Here is a 13469-nt window from a genome sequence, read left to right as displayed (position 1 = left end):
TTCAGCCCCCTCATCCTTCTCATTACTGCTAATGAATATTGGCTTTTAGTACAGAAGTGATGAATATATTTGTGTTCAGCTATGAGAGGGCCAGCTTTTGTTTGTTCTTAGAGCGTCCTGCACCTGTGAGGAGGGACAGATTTAGAAATGTATTGTTATCCATCAATGCCGACCGTGGTTTCAGAGAAAACGTCTGTTATAAAGTTCCCATTGTTGGTTCTGGTTCTGCTGCTCCTGCTAGTGTATTCAGATGATGGAGGAGAGCTGCAGCTGTGTGTGGGACGCTCCTGGAATCTGGCATTGCCCCAACTCATTGCTGCTCGCTCCACTCTCCTCCTACTGTTGTTGCACAACAGCCCCCACCCCCATAACACTGCCCCCCACTTGTAAATTCTGTTTCTCTGATTATTGGTGACATAATTCATACTTTGGGTGAGAATAGATGTGACAGAGCAGTGTTATGTCATCCTCACATTAGAGTCAGTGTCTGGAAGTTTCTGCTTTGTGCAAACATCAGAGGGTCAAATACTGTTGGTTTGTTTTCACAGGACAACAGACAACTTCTGAATGAGAGAATCAAGTTGGAGGGGATCATGACCCGGGTGGAGACCTATCTGAATGAGAACTTACGGAAGAGACTGGATCAAGTGGAGCAGGTACATTTTGAGAGTTTTATACCGTATTCTTTGGACCAAAAGGGACACGTAAACTTTAAACCTAATACATTTTTCCTAAAATCAGCGCTGCGTCTTGTGTACGGTACAGTTTGTGTGAATTCTGGTTGTGCTGACTGACCTCAAACTGATTGTGCTACAAAAATCTTGAATAATGTTTGGGAACTACAAAGCAGGATTGCTTAATGGATCTGGGGCATTACTGCCGCTGGAATCAAGAGCCTGGTGGAGTGATGCCTCCTAATATTCTGTATCAGGACCTGAAGAATTTAGTGTATTGTTTTGTCTTTTGTGGGACAACTGAACAATGCTGAGAGTTTTCTTTCTACATTCATTCAGTATCTCACCATGAGGACACGCCCCTCCCCATGCGTTTTCCTCTGAAGCTTTTTCCCCGGCCCGACTGGCAGACAGAAGGTGACGTCTACTCTAGAATAGAAGTTGGTCGTCACCTTTTCCTCCTCAGTCCAACACGCTTGCTCCGAGAAGCGGAGAGCTTTTGTTGTAACAGCGTAGCTTAACTGTTCAGAGGGCAAACTGATCACTGGATCATCGAGGCCACATTACCTTCTCTGAGTTGAGTAGCTGGTTTGTCTCCAAGCAAACCATACGGTCCAGGATGCGATAGCTTCTCCGGTCCCTTGTGAACACTGTGCATGGCTCTCCCTCAAACCCCACAAAACAATGATTAGGGTAACCAATCCCCCCCTCCGCCTGAGTTAACCGACTGCGTCCGCAGATATTTGCCTCCCATGGGCTTCAGTTTAGGGCGACCAGCTAGAGGCTGCCGTACCGCTGAGCAACCGTGAGGAGCCTGACGAGGCCACACCCCTGGAGTGGTGAGACACTGCTTGGCGCCAAAACTGACTCTGGAGATCAGCCTCGGATCCGAGGAGGACTGCAGACGTAGTGGATTTACAAACCTGACTTATGCGGTGGACCTGCACGATGCCTGCAGAAAAGCAGATGTAAAGCTGGGTGTCAAGTGGCTCAAAGCCCCCACGAGACCTCCATGTCTCGCTACGATGGAAACGCCTCCAGAAAGCCTGATCTTCTGGTGTTTCCTCGAGAGCCTGCAGGAGGCGACCCACTTTCCACCTAGAACCTCACCCCCCCGGGCGTTCAAGAGGATGGTTTTGACCACATCCCTCCACTGGAACCTCTGCTGGTGTCTCACCTTCACCCGACACAGAGGCCCACCACAACCTCCTCGAGCCCCGCCTTGCCTTCCAAAGCAGATGGGTTTCAGTCTCGGCTGACCAAAAAGGCTGCAAGGCGGTAGCCACATCGGTGAAAGGCCTGAACGGATCATTTCTGCTCCTCACGCAGCAGCCGGAAATACAGGAGCAGATGTCAGCCTTTCTGACCTTTGAACTGAGGGACAAACTGTACGTGGTGACGGACCTCGGCCTGCGCCCACACACGTCTGCTGTCCAGGCTGCCGGTCGGCCCCTGGCCCTCATGGGGACCCAGGAGAGAGCGAGATGGCTGAACCTATCGAGTCTGTCTCAGATGGAGAAGACTCACCTCCTCGACGTTCCCGTGGACCCAAAGGTTTATTTGGATCACAGTGGTCACGATGCAGAAACGTGTTAGGAAAAGAAGAGAAGGCGAAGGCCCTCTTTCAGCTGTGGCTGGACTGGCTTATCGCATCCCAAAGCGTCAGCCCCAACCAGACGACCGCGGGCGCTGCTAATCCACAGAGCTAAAAGGCGTATGGGTCAAGATGCCGTTTGCCACCCAGGTGACACCAGGAAGCCAGCCAGCCGTCCACGTTGAGCACTGGGAGCTCCAAGAAAAAGAGATGTACGACCGGGCACTGGCTGGACACCCGACTGACCCCTCTACAGAGCTCAGTAGAGCTACAGCTGCATTCAGGGATCGCACACCGGTGCACAAGCAAGTCCTCTGAAGGACCCAGACATGGAGACGTGAATAACGCTGCTTTTGTAGAACTTTCTTAGATAAATAAATCTGATCTTTAAACGTCTTCCGTGAGATAAACGCAGACGCTGCTCCATGAAGCGATCAGGCTAAAAACATTTGGTCGTAGCTCCTCCCACATGGGGTGTCAACACCCTTTTGGACAGGCGTCGAGCAGCAACTTTGCCACGCTTCAACAGAGAGGCAGACTGAGGAGGACTATAATGCTAGAAGGAAGTCCCTCCTTCCAGAGAGACGTCACCTTCTGTCTGCCGGTCAGGACATGCATCATGTGGAAAACAAGCCTCTGGGGGCAGCGGAGGGGGGCGTGTCCTCATAGTGAGATCCCCCATGAGATACATGATTAACAACACAGTTCTCTAAAAAAAACTTTAACCATTTGAACAGTCTCTGTCCTCTTGGCCCCCGTAGGCATTTTGGGTAGTTTTGTTTAGCTTAGTGCTCCCAGTAATCTGATGCTCCTCATCTATTAAAAAAGAACATTCTTTTTTGTTTGTTCATACTGCGCCTTATGGTCCAACTACACAGCAATACAGGAAAAATGACTGTATTGTCTGTGAATAGAACTGTTTTGTTCTGACTTTTGCGTTTTGACATTTCCTCTCAGGAGCTGAATGAGCTGCGGGAGACGGAGGGAGGAACGGTGCTCACGGCCACCACGTCTGAGCTGGACGGCATCAACAAACGCGTCAAAGAAACTCTGTCGCGGTCAGAAGGTACGTACGGAAGGATGGAGGCCATCTCCAGACCTTTCCATAGTTGTGTAATTATTTGTCACTTAAAACAGATGAGCTTGACAAACTTACCGGTTACATCCCACATCTTTGAGGGAGCTGACCCTCAAACCGCTGACCCTGGCTTTGATGGAAGAAGAGCGTCATGCTGGGGTTGGGACTCTGTCCCACTGGTTTGGTTCCAGCTGCAGATGGAGAAAAAATGCGGTCCAGATAAAGTTGGACGGACGGTTCCAGAAAAGTTGTTTGAGTGCAGATGTCAGAAACTGGTCTCTGAATAGAACCCACTTGCAGGGAATCATCTGTCATGGTTGACCCTAACAAATGAAAGACACTGGCAGCATGACGCTGTTCATAATTAGGTCTTTCTCATCTGTTTTTATGTGACACCTGAAACTGGGTCCCTGTTGAGTTGGACTTGTCCTCAACCTTTTCCAGATCTGGACTCTCTGATTGACAAGACGGAAGGAGAGATCAAGGATCACATCAAGAGCATGGAGCGCTGGAAGAACATTGAGAAGGAGCAGAACGACGCCATCAACCATGACACCAAGGAGCTGGAGAAGATGACCAACCGGCAGGGCATGCTGCTGAAGAAGAAGGAGGAGTGCATGAAGAAGATCAGAGAGCTGGGCTCGCTGCCTCAGGAGGCCTTTGAGAAGTACCAGACCCTCACTCTCAAACAGGTATGAAGACGGACGCGCGGCAACTGGCCCGCTCATGTTTGAGTGATGAAAGCAGGCGGCGGCGTGGGCGGAGTCAAACATTAGCCAAAGCTAGTATTCCACGGTCATGAAGCTCCAGGAGCTTTTGCATTTCCATCCACTGAGGAGCAAATGCCCAAAATATACATAAAAAAGTCTTTTAGTGCATCAGAGGATCAAGTGCAGGACCTCGACAGCCCACCCACTCAGCAGTGACTCACAAATACACTTCAGCTGCAGCCAGCTGCCTCAGGAGCAAAGACAAAGATGAGTGGACCTGGCTGCATCTTTCATAACCGTCTGATTCATTCATGTGTGCGTGTGTGTGTGTGTGTGTGCGTGCACGGACAGAGGGAGAGAGCTTCTCCTCTTGATGAAGCTGAAAATAGCTTCACACTTTCCCATAAACACTCCATCTGACGCAGGACGGTTAGTCTGATTTAGACAAGAGGGCGGAGCAGAAATGAAAGTGTTCATCATCAACAAACCAGGAATGAAAGGAGCTTCTCCGTGTAAACCTCTGGGTAACAGTAGCAGACGTTAAAAGGAATCTGCTTTTAATATAATCCAGCATTTGAACCCCCCGCTGCTGAACTGATTAGCGTTTCTGTGTGTGATTGCGTTGGATTGTGGAGGTGTAGCTGTTGATGTTTCCCGTTCCAACAGCTCTTCCGAAAACTGGAGCAGTGCAACACGGAGCTGAAGAAGTACAGCCACGTCAACAAGAAAGCTCTGGATCAGTTCGTCAACTTCTCCGAACAGAAAGAGAAGCTCATCAAGCGGCAGGATGAGCTCGACCGTGGCTACAAGTCCATCATGGAGCTCATGAACGTCCTGGAGCTGCGCAAGTATGAGGCCATCCAGCTCACCTTCAAACAGGTACAGTTCACCTCAGACGCACCTGGAAGATGCAGTCACTGTGATCCTCCCAGTCTTCAGGCCGAAAGGCTGGAAGACTTTGGAGATCTTCAAGTGTTCAGCGTCTTTACTGGATTACAGTGTTCTTCAGAATAACTCTCCTGCATTTGTCTGGCTTTAGAAAGTTCAGCCGCTGCTCAGAAGGTCATTCTGCAGGAATGTGTTCAAATTCTGACAATCTGGGTTCCTCTCAGGTGTCCAAGAACTTCAGTGAGGTTTTCCAGAAGCTGGTTCCTGGTGGGAAGGCCACACTGGTGATGAAGAAGGGCGATGCTGAAGGCAGCCAGTCCCAGGATGAAGAGGGAGGCGCAGACAGCGAGAGGGGCTCCGGCTCACAGAGCAGCGTCCCCTCTGTGGACCAGTTCACCGGAGTCGGCATTCGAGTAAGGAGTTTTGGGTTTCACTGAGAACGACACGGCTAGTAAAGGTTTCCCAACATCCAGACTCCCCCAACAAATATCATCTGGCCTTAAAAAAGACAGGTTTTTGTTGTTGGGGAAAACGATGAATAAAGGTTTTTTCTTTGCTCAAATAAAATGCAGCTGCGTTCTAGCCTGTCTAAATCTAACGCCGCTGCGTTCTAGCCTGCCTAGGTCTAACCCCGCTGCGTTCTAGCCTGTCTAGATCTTACACTACTGCGTTCTAGCCTGTCTAGATCTAACACTGCTGCGTTCTAGCCTGTCTAGATCTAACACTGCTGCGTTCTAGCCTGTCTAGATCTAACACTGCAGCGTTCTAGCCTGTCTAGATCTAACACTGCTGCGTTCTAGCCTGTCTAGATCTAACATTGCTGCGTTTTAGCCTGTCTAGATCTAACACTGCTGCGTTCTAGCCTGTCTAAATCTAACACTGCTGCGTTCTAGCCTGTCTAGATCTAACACCGCTGCGTTCTAGAATGTCTAGGTCTAACACTGCTGCGTTCTAGCCTGTCTAAATCTAACACTGCTGCGTTCTAGCCTGTCTAGATCTAACACCGCTGCGTTCTAGAATGTCTAGGTCTAACACTGCTGCGTTCTAGCCTGTCTAGATCTAACACCGCTGCGTTCTAGAATGTCTAGGTCTAACACTGCTGCGTTCTAGCCTGTCTAGGTCTAACGCTGCTGCATTCTAGCCTGTCTAGATCTAACACTGCTGCGTTTTAGCCTGCCTAGGTCTAAAGTTACTGCGTTCTAGCCTGTCTAGGTCTAACGCCGCTGTGTTGTAGCCTGTCTAGATCTAACACTGCTGCGTTCTAGCCTGCCTAGGTCTAAAGCTACTGCGTTCTAGCCTGTCTAGGTCTAACGCCGCTGCGGTGTAGCCTGTCTAGATCTAAAGCTACTGCGTTCTAGCCTGCCTAGGTCTAAAGCTACTGCGTTCTAGCCTGTCTAGATCTAACACTGCTGCGTTCTAGAATGTCTAGGTCTAACACTGCTGCGTTCTAGCCTGTCTAAGTCTAAAGCTACTGCGTTCTAGCCTGTCTAGGTCCAACACTGCTGCGTTCTAGCCTGTCTAGATCTAACACCGCTGCGTTCTAGCCTGTCTAGGTCTAACACCGCTGTGTTGTAGCCTGTCTAGGTCTAACACTGCTGCGTTCCAGCCTGTCTAGGTCTAACACTGCTGCGTTCCAGCCTGTCTAGATCTAACACTGCTGCGTTCCAGCCTGTCTAGGTCTAACACTGCTGCGTTCCAGCCTGTCTAGGTCTAACACTGCTGCGTTCCAGCGTGTCTAGGTCTAACACTGCTGCGTTCTAGCCTGTTTAGGTCTAACACTGCTGCGTTCTAGCCTGTCTAGGTCTAACACTGCTGCGTTCCAGCCTGTCTAGGTCTAACACTGCTGCGTTCTAGCCTGTCTAGATCTAACACTGCTGCGTTTTAGCCTGTCTAGGTCTAACACTGCTGCGTTCTAGCCTGTCTAGATCTAACACTGCTGCGTTCTAGCCTTTTTAGATCTAACACTGCTGCGTTCTAGCCTGTCTAGGTCTAACACTGCTGCGTTCTAGCCTGTCTAGGTCTAACACTGCTGCGTTCTAGCCTGTCTAGGTCTAACACCGCTGCGTTCCAGCCTGTCTAGGTCTAACACTGCTGCGTTCTAGCCTGTCTAGATCTAACGCCGCTGCGTTCTAGCCTGTCTAGGTCTAACACTGCTGCGTTCTAGCCTGTCTAGGTCTAACACTGCTGCGTTCTAGCCTGTCTTGATCTAACACTGCTGCGTTCTAGCCTTTTTAGGTCTAAAGCTACTGCTATAGCCTGTCTAGGTCTAACACTGCTGCGTTCTAGCCTGTCTAGGTCTAACACTGCTGCGTTCTAGCCTGTCTAGGTCTAACACTGCTGCGTTCCAGCCTGTCTAGGTCTAACACTGCTGCGTTCTAGCCTGTCTAGGTCTAACACTGCTGCGGTGTAGCCTGTCTAGATCTAACGCCGCTGCATTCTAGCCTGTCTATGTCTAACACTGCTGCGTTCCAGCCTGTCTAGGTCTAACACCGCTGCGTTCTAGCCTGTCTAGATCTAACACCGCTGCGTTCTAGCCTGTCTAGGTCTAACACTGCTGCGTTCTAGCCTGCCTAGGTCTAACACCGCTGCGTTCTAGCCTGTCTAGATCTAACGCCGCTGCATTCTAGCCTGTCTAGATCTAACACTGCTGCGTTCTAGCCTGTCTAGATCTAACGCCGCTGCATTCTAGCCTGTCTAGATCTAACACTGCTGCATTCTAGCCTGTCTAGGTCTAACACTGCTGCGTTCTAGCCTGTCTAGATCTAACGCCGCTGCATTCTAGCCTGTCTAGATCTAACACTGCTGCGTTTTGGCCTGTCTAGGTCTAACACTGCTGCGTTCTAGCCTGTCTAGATCTAACACTGCTGCGTTCTAGCCTGTCTAGATCTAACACTGCTGCGTTCTAGCCTGTCTAGGTCTAACACTGCTGCGTTCCAGCCTGTCTAGGTCTAACACTGCTGCGTTCCAGCCTGTCTAGATCTAACACTGCTGCGTTCCAGCCTGTCTAGGTCTAACACTGCTGCGTTCCAGCCTGTCTAGGTCTAACACTGCTGCGTTCCAGCGTGTCTAGGTCTAACACTGCTGCGTTCTAGCCTGTTTAGGTCTAACACTGCTGCGTTCTAGCCTGTCTAGGTCTAACACTGCTGCGTTCCAGCCTGTCTAGGTCTAACACTGCTGCGTTCTAGCCTGTCTAGATCTAACACTGCTGCGTTCTAGCCTGTCTAGGTCTAACACTGCTGCGTTCTAGCCTGTCTAGATCTAACACTGCTGCGTTCTAGCCTTTCTAGATATAACACTGCTGCGTTCTAGCCTGTCTAGGTCTAACACTGCTGCGTTCTAGCCTGTCTAGGTCTAACACTGCTGCGTTCTAGCCTGTCTAGGTCTAACACTGCTGCGTTCCAGCGTGTCTAGGTCTAACACTGCTGCGTTCTAGCCTGTCTAGATCTAACGCCGCTGCGTTCTAGCCTGTCTAGGTCTAACACTGCTGCGTTCTAGCCTGTCTAGGTCTAACACTGCTGCGTTCTAGCCTGTCTTGATCTAACACTGCTGCGTTCTAGCCTTTTTAGGTCTAAAGCTACTGCTATAGCCTGTCTAGGTCTAACACTGCTGCGTTCTAGCCTGTCTAGGTCTAACACTGCTGCGTTCTAGCCTGTCTAGGTCTAACACTGCTGCGTTCCAGCCTGTCTAGGTCTAACACTGCTGCGTTCTAGCCTGTCTAGATCTAACACTGCTGCGTTCTAGCCTGTCTAGGTCTATCACCGCTGCTTTCCAGCCTGTCTAGGTCTTACACTGCTGCGTTCTAGCCTGTCTAGATCTAACGCCGCTGCGTTCTAGCCTGTCTAGGTCTAACACTGCTGCGTTCTAGCCTGTCTAGGTCTAACACTGCTGCGTTCTAGCCTGTCTAGATCTAACGCCGCTGCATTCTAGCCTGTCTATGTCTAACACTGCTGCGTTCCAGCCTGTCTAGGTCTAACACTGCTGCGTTCTAGCCTGTCTAGATCTAACACTGCTGCGTTTTGGCCTGTCTAGGTCTAACACTGCTGCGTTCTAGCCTGTCTAGATCTAACACTGCTGCGTTCTAGCCTGTCTAGATCTAACACTGCTGCGTTCTAGCCTGTCTAGGTCTAACACTGCTGCGTTCCAGCCTGTCTAGGTCTAACACTGCTGCGTTCCAGCCTGTCTAGATCTAACACTGCTGCGTTCCAGCCTGTCTAGGTCTAACACTGCTGCGTTCCAGCCTGTCTAGGTCTAACACTGCTGCGTTCCAGCGTGTCTAGGTCTAACACTGCTGCGTTCTAGCCTGTTTAGGTCTAACACTGCTGCGTTCTAGCCTGTCTAGGTCTAACACTGCTGCGTTCCAGCCTGTCTAGGTCTAACACTGCTGCGTTCTAGCCTGTCTAGGTCTAACACTGCTGCGTTCTAGCCTGTCTAGGTCTAACACTGCTGCGTTCTAGCCTGTCTAGATCTAACACTGCTGCGTTCTAGCCTTTCTAGATATAACACTGCTGCGTTCTAGCCTGTCTAGGTCTAACACTGCTGCGTTCTAGCCTGTCTAGGTCTAACACTGCTGCGTTCTAGCCTGTCTAGGTCTAACACTGCTGCGTTCCAGCGTGTCTAGGTCTAACACTGCTGCGTTCTAGCCTGTCTAGATCTAACGCCGCTGCGTTCTAGCCTGTCTAGGTCTAACACTGCTGCGTTCTAGCCTGTCTAGGTCTAACACTGCTGCGTTCTAGCCTGTCTTGATCTAACACTGCTGCGTTCTAGCCTTTTTAGGTCTAAAGCTACTGCTATAGCCTGTCTAGGTCTAACACTGCTGCGTTCTAGCCTGTCTAGGTCTAACACTGCTGCGTTCTAGCCTGTCTAGGTCTAACACTGCTGCGTTCCAGCCTGTCTAGGTCTAACACTGCTGCGTTCTAGCCTGTCTAGATCTAACACTGCTGCGTTCTAGCCTGTCTAGGTCTATCACCGCTGCTTTCCAGCCTGTCTAGGTCTTACACTGCTGCGTTCTAGCCTGTCTAGATCTAACGCCGCTGCGTTCTAGCCTGTCTAGGTCTAACACTGCTGCGTTCTAGCCTGTCTAGGTCTAACACTGCTGCGTTCTAGCCTGTCTAGATCTAACGCCGCTGCATTCTAGCCTGTCTATGTCTAACACTGCTGCGTTCCAGCCTGTCTAGGTCTAACACTGCTGCGTTCTAGCCTGTCTAGATCTAACACCGCTGCGTTCTAGCCTGTCTAGGTCTAACACTGCTGCGTTCTAGCCTGCCTAGGTCTAACACCGCTGCGTTCTAGCCTGTCTAGATCTAACGCCGCTGCATTCTAGCCTGTCTAGATCTAACACTGCTGCGTTCTAGCCTGTCTAGATCTAACGCCGCTGCATTCTAGCCTGTCTAGATCTAACACTGCTGCGTTCTAGCCTGTCTAGGTCTAACACTGCTGCGTTCTAGCCTGTCTAGATCTAACGCCGCTGCATTCTAGCCTGTCTAGATCTAACACTGCTGCGTTTTAGCCTGTCTAGGTCTAACACTGCTGCGTTCTAGCCTGTCTAGATCTAACACTGCTGCGTTCTAGCCTGTCTAGATCTAACACTGCTGCGTTCTAGCCTGTCTAGATCTAACACTGATGTGTTCTAGCCTGTCTAGATCTAACGCCGCTGCGTTCTAGCCTGTCTAGATCTAACACTGCTGGTTTCTAGCCTGTCTAGGTCTAACACCGCTGCGTTCTAGCCTGTCTAAATCTAACGCCGCTGCGTTTGCTGTGCAGGTGTCATTCACGGGGAAGCAGGGCGAGATGAGGGAGATGCAGCAGCTGTCGGGGGGACAGAAGTCTCTGGTGGCTTTGGCCCTCATCTTTGCCATCCAGAAGTGTGACCCCGCCCCTTTCTACCTGTTTGATGAAATCGACCAGGCACTGGACGCTCAGCACAGAAAAGCCGTCTCAGGTAAAAAAAGGAGAATTACAGATGAGTTTGGTTTGAAGTTTAAGTTAAAAAAAAAGAAGCAAGTTTAGATTTTGGGAGTGTCCCGATCAGCAGAAGGCGGGGCTTATGAATGTTCAGGAGCTTTTATCTTTCATAGGTGGATGTACATCAGAAGTCCAGGTACTTTTATTTAGTTGTAGTTCCTTGTGATACAAAACATTTTTATGTAAGAAGAGGAAAGTTTCTATTTGGTTTGAGAGTCATAAACAGGCCTGTCTGGGGTCCTTCTGTCCTCATGGAGCTTCTGTGATTCTGTCCACGGCAGACATGATCGTGGAGCTGGCAGGTCACGCTCAGTTCATCACCACCACCTTCAGGCCCGAGCTGCTGGAGTCCGCCGACAAGTTCTACGGAGTCAAGTTCAGGAACAAGGTGAGCCTGTCCTCCGTCATTCTATTGGTCAGAAGAACCGTTCTGGCTGTAGCATCACTCCAGGCTCCTGACTACAGTACCCACAATGCTCCAGCAATCCAGGAAGCAGCTTCACAGTTTACCAAAGTAACTCTGAACACGGACAGATTTCTGAGCGCTGTATTTCACAGAACATGGCTTTGAGCTCAGCAACCAGATTTCATACTTAAGATGAACTGGATTATAAATTGGAATTTCTATTTTGGAATAGATTGAAGTATTTTAAGTGCAAATTATGATTAAAAAAATAGAGTAAGAGTGACTTCATTAGCTCTGGTTTAACTTTATTTAGAGGCGTCACAAACAGTAAAATAAACCGTTTTTTTATTGACTTCCTGTCTTGATTATTCTGTGTGGCACTGGGTGCCTTTTATTCTGAAAGGAAGGAAGTCTGTCAAAAGTTATAAACTGTTTCAAAACAGCCAAAAACAAACCCTAGTACTTTATATTAATCGTATAAGGATTAGATTGAAGGATCTGGATCCTGCTTTTCTTTAGCTTTCAGAGGAAACTACATCCATGTAAAGGATCAAATGTTACCTAAAGAAGCATTTTTAAAATAAAAACGAAGTTATTTTTACCTCATTTTCCTACCAGGTAGTACGACGACTCGATCTCTGAGGCTCCGCCTTTCTCTTCTTGTGGGTGTCGCCCATTTCATGACATCATCATCATAGTCGGCCTCAGCAGCGTGTCTGCGTTTCTCCCACAAAAACAAACGTCTGAACTTTTACAAAGTTAAATGTTCATGTTGTTCTTAGAAAATGGAAGCGTTCAGCCGATCACCGCTAGCTCCGCGGATAAAGTGGGCGTGTCTCTTAGCCTGGGGGCGGAGCTGGCAGCACAGGCTCTTCCTGGAAGGGGCGGTTCCTCCCTTTGTGATGTCACAACGTGAGGGCCCAGGAGAAGAATACTCAGAAATGCGTTAATGGAGAATATCGCTTTGGGTTTGTTTGTTTTTGTGAGGAATTCAATTTCAACAACAATTTAATTCAGTGTCATTATTTCAAACAGAAATGAAAATAAACACAAGAGTTTAAAACAGAAAAATGAAAAAAGACAGTTAGCTTGAAGAGGTTGAAGAGAAACACTGTGATCCCGCCCCTTTTTTCAACACCTGATGATCTGCTCATTTCTATTGACGGTGTTGTTTAAAACATACATTACATAATGTATAGCACCAACGCAGAAGTGACATTTGGGTTTTCTTGATCATTTCTTGCCAGTGACTCACAATGAACATTATAAAACACTCCAAAGCTGAAAAAGCTGATGATTGTCTGATATCGGCCCCTAAAAGGCTGTTAGTGGATCCATGAAGAGGGTCTGGACGGTGAAACAGCAGAGGACACAGGAGGACAGGGACGGCTGTCAATCTCTGGTTGTTGCAGGTTCATCAAAAGTTCAGTTTTCTGTGCTGGAGATGAAAACAGCGTTTTTGTAAAGATCATCAGCTGGAGGCGACCTGTGCCTGAAGGTGTAGCCTTCCTGGGGGCGGGGTCAGAAAGCCCTGCTGAGGTTGGGTTTGACGCTGCGTCTGTGTGTCCAGGTGAGTCACATCGACGTGATCACGGCGGAGCAGGCCAAAGACTTCGTGGAAGACGACACCACCCACGGCTAAAGCTCCGTCTTCCAGCGCGTCTCCGCCCGCTGCTGCCTTCAAGGACCAACGGCAGCAACGGGACACACTTCCCACCCGTCACCTGACTTCCTGTTCAGAACCAGTGGTTTAGTCCCGACGGCTTCTTCTGGGTTTCACGTGTTCATTCTGGTGCAGCAGCTGGAGCTGCTGCTCCAAAGCTCTGCCGCAGGTCTTTGCTGTCAGCAGCTGATGGCTCAGAACCGAACCCTTCAGACCGGTTCGGTTCTGAAGGGGGCCTCCAGAGGCTTCACTGAAGACCGGACGCCGTCCGTTTGGACGCCGTCGCACTGCAGACGCGCTCTGCCTTTGTGGTTGCTGTTGCAGTAGAGTGTTACTTTATTTTGAAGGCCTCTGTTTAGTTTTCAGCCGTCACTCCTCTGAGGTCAGGAGGTCATTTCTGTTCCGAAAAGTGTTTGGGATCAAAACCATTTTTTGTTCTTCTATTCCAAATGTTTTTATGTATTTAGAAAAAAAGAATAAAAGCTTTGAAATAAA

At 49.3% G+C, this 13469-nt stretch overlaps 1 protein-coding gene across 1 annotated transcript in view; it reads left to right on the top strand.

Annotated features, from left to right (window-relative positions):
• The window catches only part of smc3 (structural maintenance of chromosomes 3), a 32143-nt gene extending 18674 nt beyond the window's left edge, over positions 1 to 13469 (top strand). Inside the window, exons 22-29 of the mRNA XM_004066330.5 lie at positions 549 to 656; positions 3226 to 3334; positions 3791 to 4038; positions 4723 to 4935; positions 5169 to 5357; positions 10705 to 10882; positions 11187 to 11293; positions 12882 to 13469. Of these exons, the coding sequence (XP_004066378.1) occupies positions 549 to 656; positions 3226 to 3334; positions 3791 to 4038; positions 4723 to 4935; positions 5169 to 5357; positions 10705 to 10882; positions 11187 to 11293; positions 12882 to 12953 (1224 nt within the window). The 3' untranslated portion in view covers positions 12954 to 13469. The remainder of the gene's footprint in view (positions 1 to 548; positions 657 to 3225; positions 3335 to 3790; positions 4039 to 4722; positions 4936 to 5168; positions 5358 to 10704; positions 10883 to 11186; positions 11294 to 12881) is intronic.

Source organism: Oryzias latipes, chromosome 1 (assembly GCF_053564925.1).
Source record: "Oryzias latipes strain Hd-rR chromosome 1, Olatipes_Hd-rR_3.1".
Lineage (NCBI taxonomy): Eukaryota > Metazoa > Chordata > Actinopteri > Beloniformes > Adrianichthyidae > Oryzias > Oryzias latipes.
This window is presented reverse-complemented; position numbering and strand designations above follow the sequence as displayed.